Source organism: Hemiscyllium ocellatum, chromosome 24 (assembly GCF_020745735.1).
Source record: "Hemiscyllium ocellatum isolate sHemOce1 chromosome 24, sHemOce1.pat.X.cur, whole genome shotgun sequence".
NCBI lineage: Eukaryota > Metazoa > Chordata > Chondrichthyes > Orectolobiformes > Hemiscylliidae > Hemiscyllium > Hemiscyllium ocellatum.
In genome coordinates this window covers 25,883,502-25,905,187 of record NC_083424.1, presented here as the reverse complement: position 1 = coordinate 25,905,187, position 21,686 = coordinate 25,883,502, and the positions used below count along the sequence as shown (strand labels likewise).

At 38.6% G+C, this 21,686-nt stretch overlaps 1 protein-coding gene across 1 annotated transcript; it reads left to right on the top strand.

Moving 5' to 3' along the window:
* Nucleotides 1-11,512: 11,512 nt before the first annotated feature.
* On the top strand, nt 11,513-14,828 carry m17 (IL-6 subfamily cytokine M17). Its single transcript, XM_060843964.1, has 3 exons — nt 11,513-11,601; nt 11,815-11,954; nt 13,974-14,828. Exons 1-3 carry the CDS (start codon nt 11,586-11,588, stop codon nt 14,442-14,444), a joined length of 627 nt encoding a protein of 208 aa, XP_060699947.1. The 5' UTR covers nt 11,513-11,585; the 3' UTR covers nt 14,445-14,828.
* The last annotated feature ends 6,858 nt before the right edge of the window (nt 14,829-21,686 follow it).

Sequence of the window (21,686 nt, the reverse complement as noted above, 5' to 3'; positions counted from 1 at the left end):
TGATCTGTTAAATGTTTCCAGTGTTGCCTTGTCTTTATTTAAAATTTCTAATGTCTGCAATATTCTGCTTTTATAAAGCAATGTTTGGTTTGTGTACCATAAAGGAGGTTTGTAAGAACATAATTTCCTGCTCAAAGCATAATGCAGTTTTGACTCCTGTAAGATGCAGTTTCAGGTCACAGTCAGGGTTGAACTGGGGAAGAACAGAGTCAATAAAAATGGAAGAACAGGAAAAATGAATGACAGCGTCAACTGGAATGGTATGAATGAGCAGAAGAATGGAGATAAGAGTGTCTTCAATTTACTTTGGTTATCACAGCAATACTTCAGTTACAGAGCACATCAATATGTTAGATAGACTGTCCAGAAAGGAAAATAGATAATTAAGTGAAAGGTATGACATTGCTGGGTTATGTGGAAAGGGGAGGCATTGTTAAATTCAATGGATAATTTTCAAATAACTGGCATAAATATAGTGGCTCTATAATTCTACAGTTGAGTAGAATTGCACTACAGTGCCTGTTAGCTACCACGGAAGCATATACACAGTTCCAACAGCATAGCACACATTACCTTTTGTCAGCAAATATAGCCACTTGTCTGCAATGTGACTGTCTGAGTGGAGTGCTAGTGCTTACCTTATAGGCCAGTGTCAGTGTTTCTATTTTTGTCATCAGTTTTGTTTTCTTAGGTCACATAGCTGATGACAAGAGGGTATTTTGTCTGTAAAATAAGGGAACTGGAACTTTCTCAAAGTTGGACATTAAGCTCAACTGTGCAGAAATAGTTGGCCATGATATGTAGCCATGTGTCACAATCTTATGTGTCAGCCTTTGCTCAAATGTCATCATGTTGCCTGAGTAACAAGCCATGGCTTCACGCCTTACTTCACAGAACTAAGCACTTGATCCAGGCTGACTCTCCAATTCCTGTATCAGTTTCTGGCATATTCATTCATACATCATGGATACGGATATTAGTACATTTATATTCAAAGCATCTTGAACTGAATCGGTTCAACTGAATACATTTTCCTCACAGATATTTGCTATTGCTTGCCTTTGTGTGCAATATGGAAATACTGAAAATAGCCCAGAAATAACTGGATTTTGATTAGGCTATTGGCACTCCACTATTAAACTATAAAAAACTTCTAACGTACTCACATACATGGTGAAAAGCATGAATGAAGATGTTGCTGTGTTGGTATGCACTTTCAAGAACTGTGTTAGAATGGTATCTCGTGGGGAGAATTATCTGGAAAGATTTGGAATTGCTGTACTTAGCTAATGTAAAGCATACAAAAAGTTAGTGATTCTCCATTTGAGTGTAATTTGATTTTTAACAAAATCTTAAATACCATGCAAATTACTTCTCTTGCACTGTAAATTAACTACTGCCTATGAGCAGTTGCATTTTTTCAAATTTTAATGCTATTTAAGATAAAACACTTGTTTAACATTTTCTTTCAGTCACCTTTATTCCTCTCTTAGTTCTGTCTTTCCCTTTACTACCTTTATCTCACTTTCTGTCCCTGCATTCGATATTGAAGTAAACTTTCAGACTGACCCTTCCTGGTTCAGCCTGATTAGATCATTCTTTGATCTGTTTGGGAGGAGCCATATGACAATATTGCCTGTTGTATTACTCAGACTGGTCTCACATCCTCCTTGGAGGATGATTGTGCATTTCAATGAGTGGCCAATAAGAATTTGCATTTCAAATCCACAAAGATTGAGTTTGAGTGTTCATAGTGTAAGGAATTGTTGGTTCTGCTTGCTTGTTCTCCATCGCAAAATGCAGCCCAATGTCATGCAGAGTATAACATGCAGCACTGCATTCTCCGCTGTGAGCTTACATTGTGATAAAATTGCATTCATATTTACTGAAGCCCATTGCAAACTCTTTATCCATTCCTCTATGAGGAGTAAGAACTAGTCAAAGTGTAATTGGTTTCTTTGGTTTAATATATTACAGAACTATTTACAACATAGCTGAAGTGAAATGGTTCTGTGTCATCTCTTTCCCAGCAGTTGTTTTAATTGATGTTTTTACTCCTTAGTTTGGAATTTAAACATTGATATAAATACCACCAAAGTATAGCCTGATGTCTAGACACCCTAGTTCTCCTTCATGATATGGTAAGCTCACGACTAAACCAAAAGTCACTTCTTTGATTGTAGATATGTCAGACAGTGTTCTACATGTATGCTGTCTGGAATATTATGTTTCAATGTGACTTTACCATTGGCACGGGAGAATACACTGTTGTAATATGAGCTAACGTTTCTTGTACCAGAGATGGCAGGATTTGGCTTGGCGGTAACTTACAGTTTTTATTATCAGGTCTTCTGGAAACAACATTCAGAATAAACAGGAAGACCTGCTTACTCATATTACCAGTAATTCAGAGCTGTGAAAACACAGGTTTGGGGCCACATACCTTAAGGTAATGTATGGATTTGACACATATTATTCAGTCTCATACTGTTAGAGTGATAACCAGGTTCCTGATTATTAAACCATTCAAAACAACACACTTGAGGGATCAGGTTGCGCGCTCCTGGACCTCTGTTCAATTGGAAGATCATCAAGATCCTAACATTGGGATTGTGAACTGGACATAGTCCACATTGAGTGCATGATCCCAGAGCAATCCATTCTTTCATTCCAATTTCTGTGCTCACAACAAAATCTCAAAAGTCTCTCGGCTGGCTTTTCCAACAATTGGCAATTATAGTCAGATGTCCCTCTCCTTCTGCCTTTTCATTTCATATTTCAGACCCGAGATTCCTGTCATGGATGCTGAAGCAATGTGAAGTATGACTTCAATCCAACTGGATCCGTTTGACAAAGTCTCTTTTCAATTCCATAATCGCCATATTTCCCAATTTAAATGTCAAGCAGTACAAAGAGCCACTCTGACAGTTCCTATGAAAGAGGACATCAATATAAAATAAGTGTGAAAGCGGTAAGGATGGCAGTTAGGTAGAGTACCATGGAGCAAAGGTGCCAGGTATATGATTGAATATTTAAGCTAGGTTGGGCAGTGGGGTTGGGGATATGTAGGGGTGTGGGGTCGAGATGTGGTCTGATGTGTCCTGTCTGGCAAAAGGGAAGCAGTGTCCTGGTCCTGGTGGGACGGAGTATCACATACCAATGGAAGAGGGTTTGGGTGGTGGGGTACCAAGGGCAAGGCCATGGAGCTTGTGTGTCAGGGTGGGAAGGGGGAATTGGCTTCCAGGAGGGAGGGGAATGTCAGCTCCCAGAGAGAGAGGTGTGATGGATCTTAGAAGGAGATGGATTGTTGGTTACCCAAAATTAGGAGGGGTTTCAGGTCCATGGTGTAAAGGGTGATGTCGGGCCCTGGGTGAAGAGGATGAGAGTCAGACTGGAGGGTGTTCTTGGGTCCCAGATGGAGAGGGGGAGTGTTAGTTCCATGGTGAGTGAGGCAGACCCTGGAGGACAGGGGGAGTTAGGTCCCAGTGGGGGCAAAGGGGCATATTGTGTCAGGATCTGAGGAGTGCAGGCGGTTTGCGGAGGTGTTGTTTGAGGAATGTGTGGTAGTTTGGGAGTAGGTCTGACTTTTTCTGAGTAATTATTAACTGCACCCTGCAAATTCTTTGATTCAACTGGATGCTTTCACCTGCAAATTGACTATTGGAATCTTCCATTTTCCATATAATTCTCTCAGTCGCTGCTATATTGGGAATTCTGTGGGGTCCTGATGCACATTTCTCATTTATGCTGCAGAAACATGGTTACCTGGCTTTAGAGAATCTGGGCCTGAATCCCCTGACTAGGAGCAGACTTAATTCAGACAGCAACTGACAAGGTGTAAATACTTGATATTTGGACTGTCTGATATTGAATACCGAATTTGATCTTAGCAAGTTGTTGCTTATTGCCATCCCCCACCTTGTCTCAGTCGGTTCCCTCAACTCAGCACCGCCCTCCTAACCTGCAATCCTCTTCCTGACCTCTCCGCCCCCACCCCACTCCGGCCTATCACCCTCACCTTGACCTCCTTCCACCTATCCCACCTCCATCGCCCCTCCCCCTAGTCCCTCCTCCCTACCTTTTATCTCAGCCGGCTTGGCTCTCTCTCTCTTATTCCTGATGAAGGGCTTATGCTCGAAACGTCGAATTCTCTGTTCCTGAGATGCTGCCTAACCTGCTGTGCTTTGACCAGCAACACATTTGCAGCTGTGATCTCCAGCATCTGCAGACCTCATTTTTTATTTAAACTGTATATAGCTGTAATCAGAAATGGTATTACCAGCATGGAATCTGACATTTCTGCTCTCCTTTTGCACTTTCATTGTTCCACCATTTGCAGTTGGGTCTTCAGCTGTCTAACTGCAAAACTCTGGAATTTCTAACCTGAACCTCTCTATATCTCCATGTCTCCCTTTTCTTTAAGATGCTTCTTAAAAATTACATATTTAAATCACCATTTGGTCACCCGTCCTAATATCTCCGAAAATGTGTTAGTGTCAAGTTTTGATTAACAATTGTAACAAGTGTGAAGAAAGGGAAGTAAGCCATAAGGAAGGTATCCCATTTAATTTTCTTTCTTGAGTCTTGAAGGACAAAGGGAAATATGATTTATTTCGGGTTCTGTGGTTATCTCGATTTTTTTTAATATAAAGTGTTCTCTGGAGGGCCACTTTGGTCAGTGGAACATAGCCTAACAATGCGTTGCTAGACATGAAATGGTTTTCCCTGTTTGAACAGTGTTGTGCTTGCAGGTAGAGATTGTTTGGTTTTCAGTTGGGATAAAGCATGCTGAGCAAAAGGCTGCTCAACTTATCTTTATTCTGTTTCTGAAACACTGTTGTGATTTGAGTGGAGAATTGATTGTATTCTTGAAAGCATGTGGAAGATTTCTTACACTGCATTTTTTGAGCAAGTTGTATCTGCCAAGACACAACAGTATATGGCCTAGTGACTTGCATGTATACGCCACAATGTCAGATTGATAGCCAAATGACCATTCCAGAGCTTCACCTTTTCTCTTCAAGTACTAACCATAATTGGCCAAATGTTTTACTTGTCAATGCTGAAGCTCTTTAGAAATAAATCTGTATTTTCCTTGTCTTTGTCTGGCAAGTGAGTGAGTGTTTTGGACTAGTTAGAAAGGTAAACACTAATATTTTTATACAATGAACTGTCCTTGTTAATACTTTCTGCAAATTGTTGAATAAGATTAATTTTATGATAAATCAATAAATTTGTATTTATTGTAGATATCTGATTGATGAATCTTTTTATTCTATATTAGATATAGTGAATGTGTATGATTTGCCACATGGGAAACTGAATTAAACAATTATATTCAAGTTGTGATCCATGGGGTAGTAGCACGAGAGAAAGACTATGTACTTTTCCCATCTTGGTTGTAACAAGGTTGAAATTGTCACTGCTGCATGTAAAGGTAGTGCTGCATAATGGTATGTCATCACCCCTGTTCATAGACATGGGATAAATCACAACGTAGCACCTTGTTTATGCCAACATTCTCTTTTGGCAACAGGAAAATATCAACTGAGATATTGTTTTCACCATTAACAAGAGATCCAAACACCCCAGAGGCAAAAACCAAGAATTTGACAGTCACTTGTAGTGGAGAAACATTGAACTGGGGTGAAAGTAGAGGCTTGAAGAATCATGTGTAATTTGAACACAGATCTTTCACCTTGACCAAAGAATGTTGGAGTGAAAATCTTCTCCTTCTGTAGCTTCAATGTTACTATGTAAATTAAATCTGAACAATTTAAGTCCAATTCCTTGTGGCCTCTACAAAAGTACAAAGGTATTCTCAGTTTGACACCAGTTGCTAAAATTATCATCAGAAACCAAAATGTTGGCAGATTTGAAGAATAGTGAGATAGGTTTGTATCCAAAACGTTAGTAGCTGATGAAAAACCTTTTTTGCCAGTCTCAGTGGTAAGGTATAGTTAACTCAAACACTGGGACTTACGTTTCCTCCAATGTTCACAGCATCATTGTGCAGCCACAGACTGCCTGGCATATTGCTACGTGTCTCTACATGTATAACAGACTCTGTATTTTCAGATGGTTAACCAGCGCCTGCAGCATGGTTAGGTTTTGGATGCAAACAGACATTTGCTTCTTAAGCCATGGAATATCCAAACAATTTTTATTTTGCTTTCTACTTGCTTTATATACTTGATGGTTTGTGAAGTCATTAGAAGCAATTCTTGTCAAATAGCGTAGTGGCTTGAACCATGCAATTGTCACATAGACATTGAGGTTTAAATACCCACAGGTCCTGATTCAAAGTATAGCTGATGCCCTTGTACATTATTGCCATGGTCATGTCTGAAGAACAGGATACAGATCAGGAGAATGTATCTTACACTGGGATAGCTGCTCACAATCACATGAATGTAAGCTAATACTTATAACTTGAACAAGTTAAGCTTTGCTATATTCATGTCGGATCTCACATGATGATTGAGATTGAGATTATGAAGATATATTGCTATTTACTAATACTGTTTGGCCAACTTATGAATCACTGACATATAATTCTAACTCTCCCTTTCGATCCTGTGTTGCAAATATGCTTTTTAAACCTTCAGACAATTTTTATCCCATTCTATAATACTCACACAGCTGCAACACAATCAGGGCTCCACCCACTGTGTGATACAAAGCCTGTTGTCTCCTCACTATCACGTAAGTAACAGCTCTGAGCAATGAGGAAACCAATCCACTCTGGACTCAACATGGAGTCGAAACCCTCTGTCTGAATTGACTCAACCTGTCTCATGACAATCAAAGGATTGAAGCATTATCAGAGGTCCAATGGTCTGTAATGAGCCCATTGTCAAGGATCTTATGAAATAATTGCACTTATTTTCCTTATTTTTACTGTTGAGTTAGAAACCACCAGCCACATGACCTTGAAAACATTAGTCTAGCCTGCAGCGGAGGGAGTTTCCCACTGCTGGCAAAGCTTTCTAAGAAATTGCAGTGGCCACAGGAAGTTCATTAAAGTGCCAATGTCATTGTTTTTTTAAGAACAATTATATGATGAAGAATCCTGAAGCACATACATGACCGTGCCCATAACATATTGCATGGAGTGTTCAAACAATTTTGATTTAAATGTTTTAAATATTGATTGGAATAAATGCATTGAGTAGATGGGTTAACATCAGTCTCCAACCAGTTCACTTCATTTCTCTGTTTGGAAGTTGGTCCTTGACATGTTCTTCTGTCACCGAATTCTATACTCTGTGCCAAATGGCAAAGAGCAATAAAATAAAGGCATGGATGACTTGCATTTATGTAATGCTTTTCAAGACTTCAGGATGTTCCAAAGCACTTCACAGAACTTCACAGACTTTAGAAGTCTGTTCTTATGTAGTAAATATGGGCAGCCTATTTGTGTACAACAAATTCAAACAACAGTGTTCTGAAACACCAGATAGGTTGTTTTTAGTGATATTGATTAGGATGAAATATTGGCCAGATCAGGGATAACCACAGTGGTCATTTTGAAAGAGTGCCATGAAATCTTTTATAGTCATCTGAGAGGAGCTGAGGCCTTTGTTCAGTGTCTTGTCAGAAAGACAACACCTCTGACACTGCAGCAGTCTCTCAGTAATGCACCAGAGGGTTAGCCTAGATTTTTGTGTTTACATCTCTAGACTGAAGTGAGTGAAGCCATTGAAAGTTAAGGGTGATGGTTAGACTTGCTCTCTCTTGTTGGAAATAACTGCCACTTGTGTGGTGGAAGTGCTGAATGCTTAATTCTGGACGTTATCGATGCCTTGCTGCATACAGGCCAGGACACTTCATTATATAAGATATTGTACATGAAACTACTGACTTGTTTATGAATCCTCAGTGAACCTCTGATCTTGTAATGCAGATCATGGATGAAGCAGCTGAAGATTGTTGGATCTAGAGTATTCAACTAATTTCCCTAAAGCATCCAAGGGCCCACAAATTCATGTCCAACAAAGCCAATGTCACTGTGTTTTTCAATCTCTTTATTAGCTACCAATTTCATCAGATCAGGGCCACAAGATAGTTTTTCTCATAATATGCAGCTCATGAAAAACCAAGTCAATGTAAGTGCTTATTTTACTGCAAGAAACAAATGTGAAGCAGATGAAGACCAAGAGCTAGCTGTGTCCTGTACATTTGAAACAAGGCTAAATCAGCCACCCTGTCATTCATCCTTGCTCACATTCAACAAGTTTGAGATATTTACTGAAGGGAGTTTGGATAGGTTCAGATGAAAACCAATTGCCAGTGAGCCACAAGAACAGAATGAAACTGGAAGATATAAATGTAGAACAGGAACCTGATTTATATGAAAGGAAATTTAAGAGATGTAAATGAGGCTGCAGAGCATGTGAATGATGATCTCACCAGCCTCTCCAAGTCAAGACAATCATTAATGGAGCTTGTGGAGGTGCTGTACGGTCTATGCAAAGGTTTATAGCAGATGGGAGAGAAGTTAGCGGCCAGAGGTACATGTTGCATTGGAGAGGATTTCAGCTGCCTTTTTTGGAAGGCCCGAATATCTGAAAACCTTGCCTTGCTTTATGCAAGATCTCAGCAGCTCAATTCAATGTGAAACATTGAATTACACACTGCAGGCCACAGAGGTCTTGGCAATTGGGTTGATAGGCACAGTGAGACCAGAGGATATTTGGTTGATTTTCTCTGAGGGTTTTAGTGATCATCCAGTTTCTGAGGGCTGTACTTGTACTGACAGATGGTAATCAGACTCCTCTTCCCAATATTGGTGGGAATGTTGGTTTGTGCTGCTCCACCACTGAAGACCAAGTCAACTTTGGAAGATCAACAAATAAACCCCTTTCCCCTTCATTCATCCCAGAATCACAGTCCCTGGGATTTAGGGGGCTACGATACTGCAAGACTGATAGAAATAAGCTGCTTAAATTGTTGACCCTACGCCTACACATGCCATGAGAAGAGATGTTAGAATAAGACAGACAATAACAGGTGAGATGATAAGGGTTGTGCATGGTGAAAAATATTTGTATTAATTCCCTAGAACATGTGATACAAGGACCACAAAGGATAATATAGGGATATTGAAGCTGATGATCACAATGGTTACTGAGAAAAGAAAGAGCTTGCTTAGAATGAGGGCAGCATCAGGTATTTATAGAACACCTTTTGTGACCTCAGAACATTCCCAAAACCCTTCAGAGCCAATGAAATATTTCTGAAGTGGTACCCCCTTTGGAAGGGAAAAGCAAGGTCCCATAAATAAGAATGACCAAGTAAGTTTTTAAAAGTTGTTATGTTGTTTAGGGATAAACATTGGGTAGGACACTAGGAGAATTCACCTCCTTTTTCGAAAACTGCCACTGGATCTTTTAGATCTAATTGAAAAGGCAGACAAAATTGTGGCTTAAAATCCAATTGCAAATGTTGCATTTTGATAGGAAATATGTAATCTGGAAACTGAGAAACTAAATGTTGTAAATGACACAAATATCTAGAAAGTTAATAATGCCATACAAAATTGAAACCAGGTGCTAGGATTTATTCATAGAGAGATAGGATGGAAAAGTGAGAATGGATTAGTGGTGCTGGAAGAGCACAGCAGTTCAGGCAGCATCCGAGGAGCAGTAAACTCGACGTTTCAGGCAAAAACGTCGAGTTTACTGCTCCTCGGATGCTGCCTGAACTGCTGTGCTCTTCCAGCACCACTAATCCAGAATCTGGTTTCCAGCATCTGCAGTCATTGTTTTTACCCGGAAAAGTAAGAATGTCATGTTAAAACTTCATTAGGAGTCAAAACGTGTGGCACTAGAAAAGCACAGCAGGTCAGGTAGCATCTGAGGAGCAGGAGAGTCAATGTTTTGCACATAAGCCCTTCATCAGGATGCTCCTCGGATGCTGCATGACCTACTGTGCTTTTCCAGCTCCACAGTTTTTGGTTCTCATTCTTCAGCATCTGCAGTCCTCACTTTCTCCTAAAACTGCATGAAGCCTTGCGCAGACCACACATAGACAGTTCTGGTTGTTATTTTATTAGAATGAAAAGAACAATGGAGAGTGTGCTGAAGAGACCATATCAAAAAACAAACCAAAATTATACCTATTAGGAAGGAATGAACAGGTTAGGACTCTTTTTGAAAAGGGAAAGTTGAGGAATGACATAATAGATGACTTTAAACCAAATAATTCCACATGTGGTGAAGGACTAACTTAAAAGCCTTCATTATTAGATCATCTTTAAAATATCAAATATAGAATTCAGTAGAAACCTCTTTACCCAGAAATTGGGAGAATCTTGAACTCATGACCACAGGGAGTGGTTGAGACAAATATTATGAATGCTTTTAAGGGGAAGATAGATAAGCTTATGAGGGAGAAGGAGCAAGGGCTATGATGATAGAGTTAGATGAAGAAGAATTGGAGAAAGCTTGAGCATAATTATCTCAATTGAGGGCTAGTCAGGACAAATGATCTAGTTCCTGTATCCATGCTGTAATTCTATGTAAAAATGAGAGCATTCCCTCAGTAATGGCTAAAGTGTCAGTCTAGATTATTTGCTTGAGTATTAGATTAGGACTTGAACCTATTGATTGGTAATGAGAACGTGACAGCTGAACAAGGCATATACTGAGCTAAAAATAAGGCAGATTTTGTCAACTATGGAGCACATCAGATCTCTTTTAATGCTTTTGTTATACTTAATTGGGAATTCTAATTTAATTTCTAAAAGTCACAGACCATTTCACAGACAATGATTCTTAATGGTCCAGAGCAGTCCTGGCAAACTATTGGTTTGTTTTTCTGAGCAACATCAAGGATTTGGGTTCAATGAAGAATTAAAACCTGTCGGTCTATCAAAAAAAGTCTTGTTGGATTAAATTGCTGGATAATTCCAAATTTCCTGATGAAATTCTGACAAGTGACCAGAAAAGCACAGAATTTCTGGGTCACTCCATCATTTTTCAAAGACCAGCAGGTATCCTGATTGATAATCTGTCCCCTACAAATAGCTACACAAAAAGTGCCATATTATTCATTCATATTACTGGTGCTCATGGGATCTTTATGTATGTAACACTATTGTTGCATTTGCCTAATTAAAGTCAGTCGCTCCACTTCAAAGTGGTTTCAATGCATCTGTGGTGCTTTGAGATGTTTCTGAAAGAGACGATAATGCAGAGTAAATCTGGTTCCTTGTACTGGAGAAGCAGCATGACATGATCTCCACGAGGTGATCTCACAGTTCTATCCTATACTACATGAATCTGACTGCTGAGTTAATGTTACCAGCCTCTATAATGCATCAACACAAAATAGTAGCTAGTCCATACGTGTCAGTTATGAGACAGCAATTTCATCAATGATCTGCAGAAAAACCACTTTAAAAATTTGAACCAAATATGCAGTTCCTGTTGATGACGTTTTAGTGGTTTTGAGTACTTCCGCAACCTACAAAAGGAGGTGCAAGTCTAAATCTGGAAGAGTTGTCCAATAACTGAACAGAATACTTTCTTAAAGAGCTCTGCCACTTGCCTTCTGCAGTCAGATGTCTGTATTGTAATAGAATGGAACTTGAAGCAGGTAATTTGCACAGCTGGTATTCTAACTTCCAATGGTTTTGAGTGGGTTATGTTTTATGCTGCATTTAGCACTTAAAAACTTTTAGAAATTATTATTTGTTTTAAATGTGTGTTTAAAATAACTGAAAATTTCTATTGTATACTTCAGGAAACAAGTGCATGAGATGTCACTGAGGTCGGGATTGTCTTTAACCTGTTTGCTTGTTTTTTTCAGGGATCCTACACATATTTCTGCTGTTGTCTTTATCTTGTCTCAACACCAGTGCTGCTCCTATATTAAATAAAACAATGAATATGAGCTACCAACTAGCTGTTGAATTAAATCGCTCTGCCCCTGCTTTACTACGTTTATATGTAAGAAAGTTTACCTTATTGTAATTCTTCTAAATCTTGAATGTTTTGTTTGAAATTGCATTTTCTTTTTAGTTTAGTCCTTAAAATGTATGTGCATAATTCATTCAATTCCATATCTGTGTTTTCCCACAGACTGTCACTTTAAATCGTATTTCAAATGTAATAGTAGTCGGTTATAACATTACCTTTTGCATTGGGAATGAAACTGCCCCTGATTGATCTGTTGCCATTCTCAGTTGTAGTGGGTGCATGTCAAATGCTATCATTTCCTGCTGCTGCTCTCATCCAGACTTGATAATGACTGGAGTTTGGTGATTTTTGCAGTCAGGACTGACACAACCTCGATGTTTAAATGTGGACCAGATGGTCACCTGTGAAATTGCAGAGTCTCCTATTCCATTGCCTCCATTATTGTTGGATTCACATGTTGATTTGGCATTGATTATATGATGGCAGGCGACATGTCATTCCTTTTCATGGTGCTCCTTTTGATGTGCAACTGAAAGGAAACTGAACAGTTGTCACCAGTCCTGTTGATGCAATTCCAAACCTCAAATAGTTCCTTACCATAAACTGACAATCTTGCTTTGTTAGAAGGGAGCAGTGTTTGAAAACAAATCAAATAGTGTCGGGAGGGAATGGAAGAAGCTTTTTGCTGTATGGACAGACTGGAAAAGGCACAATTGGATCAGCCATAATAGTACTGAATGGCAGAGCAGGCTGAAGGGCCGAATGGCCTACTCCTGTTCCTATTTCTTATGATTCAATACTGAGGTTGCATTAATCTGAGAACAGTTGGTGCTAAGGATATTTATGTAACTGATAGATAACTGTTTCACTAATAAGTGTGTGTACCACATGACTGTAAGCATATTACTCTGTCAATGAGATGTACTGTGGATTGGAAAGGTATAGTTCATACCTGTGTTTCTCCAAATATTATCTTCTGATCATGAGCAGAACATGTCAGGATATGCTGGACACAGGAGGAGGGGTGTTAGAGTTAGAGTGTGCATCACTGGTAGCAATTTCCCACCATCCACACTGAGAACCATTCCATCAGTAACCCCTCGGCTCTCATTCAGCAGCATAGCATTATATGTAGCATCAGGGACAACCTGAAAGGGAAAAAAGTGATTCTTCATGTGTGTTGATCTTATGAATAATGAAAGTACAGTATAATACCTCATAATTGATGTTTGGTTTAAATTTGTTATGTGGATGGTATATCTAAGTGCAAAGTCATTACAAAAGATCAGTTAATCCAGCTGGCATGCCATCTTTACTTCAATAATTGAAGAGGCACAGCTTAGATATGCCTTCTATTTCACTCATTGGCATTGGTCTGGGTGCAAAATGCTATGCCTCTGACAAGAATGCTGAGAGTGGTGCATTCGCTTATCACACACCACCTAGAGACAGTAACTAGTTACCACCGCTCTGCTTTCACTGTAGGTAGATGTATGAAGACTAGAATTAGTGGTGAAGATTAAAGAAAAAAACAGGAAATAATGCAAGTTATAAAATGAGTATGAAGTGAAAATGCATTCTCATCTAGGATCTGTAAAAATAATATAGAAAGGTATTAAATTTCCAGTTAACTAGTGACAGTCGCATTGCTAACAAAAACATTTCCTGTTTATTTAGTAAGGTAGCAATTAAAATTACTTCTTAACGGGTTCCTTTGAATTATGATGAGTGCAGAAGCATGATTGAATGTGCAGCAATAACATGATTGTAGTTTAAACTATCTTAACCCTCTAGAATTGAATCCCTAAGCTCCTTGCTTTCCCAGTTTAATGCTCCACATAAATTGTACCTTTCTGACTAATTTTGGACTCTATTTGTTTTTCTGATGACAGCTTTTGGAGTGACTAGGAATGTTTATTGATGATAAAGATGTTCTCTTTCTCTCTCTATATCTCTCTCTCTATATATATTATATATATAAAATATTATATATTTATATGCAAGTTGTTGTTATGTATGCCCATTATTAACATTAGCTTTTATTTTCAGCTTTCTGCTCAAGGCTTTCCTTTCTCCAATGATAATGCCGATATGCCTTTGTGCAGAGTTCAGGTGAAGTGCCTACCCAAAGGACAACTGGCCAATGTGGAGAAAAATGAAACACTTAGGAGAATACACACTGGTGTAAAACAGTTTGATTTGCACTTGAAAAATGTTGAGGTCCAGCAGATGTATATGAACTCTCTGAAGAAAGAAATGCACGATGAGCTTAAAAATACTCGGACACAGCTAATATCACTGCAGTCAAACCTCCAGTTTATTCTGAACAACAGAGGTTATCACGTTCCAGAAGAGTTAGAATGTTCTCCAGAACACATTAACATCCCTGAGAATCTATTTGACCAAAAGAAACAAGGATGTACAATACTGCGAGAGTTCAAACGGTATATGAAGCAAGTGTTAAAGAGCTTTCGTCACTTATTGAGGAATGCACATGGGAAAGCAGCTGTCAACCCATAGATTGCGTGCAGTACAATGTTTGGTTTACTCTGCACCTGAGTACAATGCACCTTCTACAACTTCCACTCCAGACTTATAAGGCACTCCTTATGAAAATAAATTGTGGAACTGTAACGTTCAGATACTATATGCAATCGCCTTCTTGCAAGTGCAGCAACACACTCACCTGGGCCAACATCTTTGCTGAAGTTCATAATATGTTGTGTCTTAAATCAGGTTTGAAGAAGAACAAGTTTTGTCTCACGAATGTGTTGAACACAAGCTATTTGACACATTTCAAATTATATTTTCAGGGAAAAAGAAACAAAACATCCAAACCAATTTTAAAAACATTCAAACCAAATTAAGAAGTGACCTGAACTGAGCTCTCAGTTTCCAAAGATTGATTAATTGCCCTCCAAATGACTATTTCTTTTAAAGATCTGATCTTCATATTGATGGACCATGTAGTGTGATACAGGGGAATGTTTCTTTTGTTTTGAAATTGATGTTTTTTGGTGACTAAAAACAGGACTGCAAGTTAATATAATTAGAATATTTCAGATATTGATACCAAATGCAGTACAAATTGATATTTTTACCTTTGTCCTACTGAGTGCAAGATGAAAAGCTTCTACAGCTTTTTCAGCACTACTCAAGATGTTGAATATATTAATTATATCTTCTTCCAAATAATTATTTTATCAACCAAGTTGGAAGTACGATTTCTGCCATTACTAGCTTATAAATGCAGGCGTTTCTACCTCTTTACAGAAGCACTGGACTGTTTCTAACTTGTCTTACATTTCCACCTGCATTTTATTATTTTGTTCAGACCATGTCCTTCCTCAAGTATCATTGGAAGGTCCCCAGTTACTGGCTCACCTTACTGTTCAATAGTGATATTTATTAAGTTGTGATATTTATTGAAATACACTGTTTTCAATTAAAAATGGCTGCATATTTCAAGACAAATGTGTGAGAAAATGGAATACTCTAGTGATAAAAGCAACAAATGCTGTAAATACTCTGTGGAGAGAGACAAAAAAGTTAACATTTCAGGTTAATGACCTTTGTCACAACTTAAGTGATGATCAAAGAAATCATTTGTTCTGAGAAATAGTCAGCCAACAGCCTAGGTTATTGTTTTCTTGTCATTATTTATTTAATTATTATTAAATATTTAGGGTATTGAATTTATTAAAATTTTGTACACAGGCTTATTTAATATGTATTTTTTGTATTATTTATAAGATCGATAAATAAAGAATTGAACTGAATTCATTCTTACTTTGTTTCTTTGTTACATGTCTGTTAACTGAATGATTTCTAATTGAGGTTGCAAAGGATGTTGGTGAGGTTTCTTCTGGAATACTATGTCCAGGTCTGGTCACCCAGTTATAGGAAGGATATTATTAAGATAGAGATGGTTCAAAAGATGTTTACCAGGATATTGCTGGGATTGGAAGGTTTGAGTTAGGAGAGACTGAATAGGCTGGGACTTCTTTCACTGGAGCTTGAGGAATGACCTTATGTAGAGATTTGTAGAGTCATGAGCGACATAGATGAGTTGAACGGCAGGTGTAATTCCCTAGGGTGGGGGAGTTCGAAACTAGGGGGCATATTTTCCAGATGAGAGGAGAATGATTTAAAAATGAAATTAAGAAGTGACCTGAACTGAGCTGTCAGTTTCCAAAGATTGATTAATTCCCCTCCAAATGACTATTTCTTTTAAAGAACTGATCTTTGTAGTGATAGACTTTGTAGTGCGATGCAGGAGAATGAGGGGCAATCTTTTTACACAGATTTTGATTTGTGTGTGGAGTTAACTTCCAGAGGGAATGGTGGATGTGAGAACAGTTACAACTTTTAAAAGATATTTGGATAAGTACATGAATAAGAAATTTTTTGGAGGATATGGGCCAAACACAGACAGGTGGGACTAGTTTAGATTGGGATTATGGTTGGCACGGACTGGTTGGAGGGAAGAGTCATGATTCTATGCAGTATGACTCTATAATACCAAACACTTGGTTGACAGTGCACAGAAATTCAATTACCGAATTAACAGCGTTCTAGTAACAAACACATGTAATGTAGAAAATGCAGAATTCACGACTTTTTCCTTGCTATTGTATTCATCATTCTTGTCTAATCTCTCCCTTTGTCATTTTACTGTCCTCTTGCTGACAGTGATTTCAATAAGAATGATGTAACACTTTTCTTCCCCATTACATTAGAACTCGGGATTTGTTAACAGGAAACGTGTCACAGTAACCAAGTACATGGAAAGAATGGGCACTGTACATTCTAACTAGAGGCTAAAAGACTTGAGAGAAATTTGTAGAATATTAAACAAAGAAAAAAATGGATTGAAAGGTTTAACATCCCACTTCCTGTCCCTTAAAATACCAGCATTACATGTTTTTGGCATTTATAATTGCACACATTCAATAGTTTGACCTCTTTCTTTCAGCATCCTGCCACTTCTAGTTGCTTTGATCCGTGAGTCCAGATAAACTCTAAACTCTGATTTCTATTTTTAATGACAGAATCACAGAAGTATTATTGAACAGAAGGAGGTCTTCTGGCTCATGGTGCCTACACTGGCTCATTAAATGAGCATCATTACTTAGTGCTGTTCTCCTGCTTTTTCTTCAATTGATCTTATAAAATAAACCTTTGAGCTAACTTAGAACCTGATTTCAGATGTAGCTCAGTGATTGGCAAACTTACAAGGCAGGCTGGGAATTCAGTGCCACTGATATATGGAGGAGTGGTTTTTGAGATGCAATATTGCAGTGACACACTGTGTGCTCTCTCAGGTAGATGGAAAATATCCCATGGCAGTACACTGAAGAGGAACAGAGGATTCTTGCTGATGTCCCCTCCAGGCACAACACTTATATCCCTCAACCAAAACAACTAAAACAAATTACCTAATTAGCAACATGGTGCTGTTTGTGGGAGCTTTGTGCATGCAAATTGCCTGCTGTATGTCGTACTTTGCAGTAACAGTGTAGTTTTTAAAAAAATGCTTAATTGATATGGTAAAGTGCTTTACGACATCCTGTGGCTATGAAAAGAGCTACACAACCAAAACAATGTCCTTTACGTTGCAAGAGAGCATAAGCAGAGGATAATAAAAATAATTCTTGCCTTGTCTTTTTTTAATTTGTTCCAGGGATGTGGACAAATCATCAAGGCCTTATTTATTGCCTGTCCCTAGTTGCCATGACAATATTAAGAGCCAACCACAATGTGTGGGACTGGATTCATATGTGTAACAGACTGGGCAGCGGCAGCAGGTTCCCTTAGTCAACCTGTTGGCTTTTTAAAACAATACGGCATCTTTAATAGTCATTTTTCCTCTGCAGCTAGCCCACAAATTACCAGGTTTATTGAATTCTGTTTCATAACTTGTCATGACGGGATATGAACTCACACCCTGTGGTTTTTCAGTCGTGCCCTGTGACCACCACACTACATTAAGGAGGAACTTCTTGCTGTTATAGTTTGTGCTTATCATGATGGAATAGATTAACACAGTTTGTTGTTGAAGAACTAGTTCATAGTTGGAATGATCTTTTCTTGTGCTATAATGTGTTAGACTTCTATATCCTCATGGTGATTTGATTGTATATACAAACAGTGTCCACAATCAACAAGTGTTCACTTTATTCAGATATGTATCACAAGGACACTATAGAAAAATGTATACTGCCTTCGGAAGGATTACAGGCAGATTAACCAGAGCAGCAGAATTGGAAATTATGAAAAGAAACTACAAACATGTATTTAGACACAAATCCTTTCTGACAAAGGGTTATACCCGAAAATTTAGACTTCTCTTCTGATGCTGCCAGGCTTGCTGTGCTTTTCCAGCATTCTGGTTGTCTGTGATATGGCAGGTTAAGGAGTGATTCGCTTGGACCTTTTCTTTAGGATTTTGAAAGAAATTGACCTGGTAAAGAGAAACATTTTAACAGTCTCGATCAAGGGGCCACAACCTTAAAATCTGAGTAAGGCCAATCTTCAATCTTCAAAAGGGTGCTAGAAGTGTAGAACCTTCACACAAAAAACAATAGATACGAGCTGAATGAATAATTAAGGACCTGAAATCTACACTTTTATTTTGCTGGAAAGGGTATACATGGATACAGAGCCACATCATGTGGTTACAGCTATGATATTAGCTAAGACTTTGCTGAATGGTAGAATGAACTCGAAGGATTGAAGGTTCCTGATGAAGGGCTTTTACCCGAAACGTCGATTTTACTGCTCCTCAGATGCTGCCTGAACTGCTGTGCTCTTCCAGCACCATTAATCCAGAATCTGGTTTCCAGCATCTGCAGTCCTTGTTTTTACCTGACCTCCATCTATCCCTATGTTTCTATGATGCTCTCATAAACTGTAGGTGTATGTGCAAAATTAATTATTACCTGACTAATAATTACTGGGTCAGAATATTCAATAACTCTCTAAAAGTATGCAGCTTAATTCTCTTCCACTTTAGTTTCCATACTGTCCTGTATCAAAAAATGTTAAATTTATTTGGTATATCAGGGATAGCATTTAATAGAGCTCACATGATATCTGCATTTAATTTATTCCTGTGAGTGTTATTTTTCTTATTCTCGATATTTATTTTTAAACCAGGAAAAGATTGTTCAGATCAGTAGCATGTGCTGTCATGTTTCAGTAGTTTTGGAGTTAAAGTTGGATTCTGCATTGGATTAATTGAAGGAAGTTATTTTCTCTCTGGTTTGGATTGCCAGAAAACCACACCTGAAGCAAATCCTATTTAGAATTTGGGTTGCAGCAGTGCGGGGTTACAATTATTTAGGAGATTCTTTCTGGGTTCATTAAGGTTTAACCATTGTCTGGATTACAGGCGGCACCAGCACTCTGTGTTTGAATATTTTGGAAATGTCTGGGGAGATGGGAAGCTGACTGTTTATGATTCGATGTTGCTGGAAGGCAAAGTGTTGTCTCCAGATGTTTTTTCTTCCTGGACTGAAGTAACCTTAGGAAGTGAGAGATGGTCTACTCTCTTTTTAGAATTGAAGTAAATGTCCTTGTAAATGACTATTTGGAAAATTGAATTATAAATAACCTTTGTTAACAACGTTTTAGTTCCTGGATTGAGTACAAATGATAGGCATTTTATTAAGCTTGAATGGAATGTTTGCAAAATGTTAATAGACATATTGTTACAACTAATTTAAGAATTGGATGGGGACATTCTGAGTTTTGTTGAGCTAATGAATCTCTGAAGATAAGCTCTGTTTGAAAAAAAATCAAGATATTACCAAGATGTCTATAAAGCCGTCATGATTCAAAGATTTATAAATAAATATCACAACTAAAATGGAAAATGATTGTGGGCTCCATTCAACACTATCTCCTTCAATGGAACTGACTGATTACTGGCCAGTTGAAAACTTGACGTAAGACTATGATAAAAAAAGTCAGATCAATGCATGATTGAGGGAACAGATGGTTAAATGTGAAGAATAGTTGTATTACTCTCTGTATGGTGTGGCAATTAAAATTTTGAGCTTAAGTTTTGACGTGGCTCAGCCAACAAAATGTCCATTCACCATTATGAATAATCTTGAAAGTTTAAGATTAGTTTTGCTAAGGTCTCTAACACACATGGATCCTCACGTCAAAGCTACAATTTTATAGGGTACTCTGTTGGCTCATTCTATTTAATATTAGCATCTAATTCTGTTACTAGGCTACTGATTACCTGGAAATGAAAGGTAACGGGGAAAACAAGAATTGAGAATCAATTAGATAATTGCATTATATGTATGTTGAGTGGTTTTCCAATGGCTGTTGTGGTGAGGTTGTAGTGTATCTATTTCTGAGCCAGGAGGCCGACGCCCAAGTCCCATCTGCTCCGGGGTCTATCATACATTCGCTGAGCAGATTGCTGAGAAATGTCTATCATTGTTTCCTGGCAATTGAGGCAAGGCTTGTCATCTTGTGGTGCAGTGGTAGTTTCCCTACCTTGAAAGCTTGCAGACCTGGGTTCAAATCTCACCTACTCTGGAGATGTGTCATAAAGATGGTATGTGAGGAAAGAGACAGAGCATGGGTGTTTACAAAAGGGACAATATGTTCTATGTGGAGCTCGTCTGAAGTATATTAATCTCTGTATATTCTTCACCAATAATTTCAAGTCAACCTTAACAAGAAAGTATTTAAATGCTGTACAATGAGAATATTCTCTCACCCAAACCTCAAATGATACCAGTCAGCTTCAAGCACTTTTCCTTCTATAAAAGCCAGAAGTTGCTGTCGAGAGCAAGCAGAGTTAACGTTTCAGGTCCAGTGATCTTTCTTCAGACCCTTTATCAGCATCTGCAGTTTTTGGTTTTACTTTATTAATATATTGCCTAGAGGAGATTTGTAAAACAAAATTGGGCGCCAAGTCACATGGAGTGATTATATGGCTCATGATGCGAATATTTTCAGGATGTTTTCAGGAACACCTTAAAGGAGGAAAGAGCCTATGGGCAAGGGAAGGAATTCTAGAGATTAAGGTTTTAGCAGCTGAAGGTGCAACGAATAAAATCATTCTTGATCAATGAAATAACTCCACAGAGGCCGTTATCCCGTTACCATGGAGAGCCCTTAACACAGATCCAGCTCCCTCAGAGCCAGCTCTCAGATTGAACAGGATGTCTGACACTCCTGTTCTTATCTATCAGCCAGGGCTGCTTGACAGAATCTGATTAACAGCCCCAGTCAGGGAACTCAGACTCTATTGGGTACACCTGGTTTACCTTGTTACAATTACTACATGGATAAGAGCTGGAATTTTGAAGCTGACCTGCTTGGTCAAGGACAGTGTGGGAAGAGGAAGATTCTCCAGTAGGAAGCTGGAGATCTTGGAGGGTGGGATGGGGCAAAGGAGAGGTGTCTTCTTTCCCTAGGACTGGAGAAGAAGCTGCCCCAGTCAGACCCTGCTAGCTTAGTCTGGAGTGGTCACTCGAGTCAGTGCCATCTGCAGGAACAGTAGTCAGTCCTGCAAGTAGGTCAATGACCTTTTGTGCTCTGCCAGCATATCTGTCACACTGCCACCTCACACTCACTCTCTCTCTAACAATGTATCTACCTTCCACTCAGGCTCATGCTCTGCCACTCTCACTATTGCATGCAACACCTTTGCTTACTCGCTGTCATTTCACTCCCCAGTCCCAGACCATTGACCCTCTGTGCCCTCCATGATACTTTCTCACTCCCTTAGGA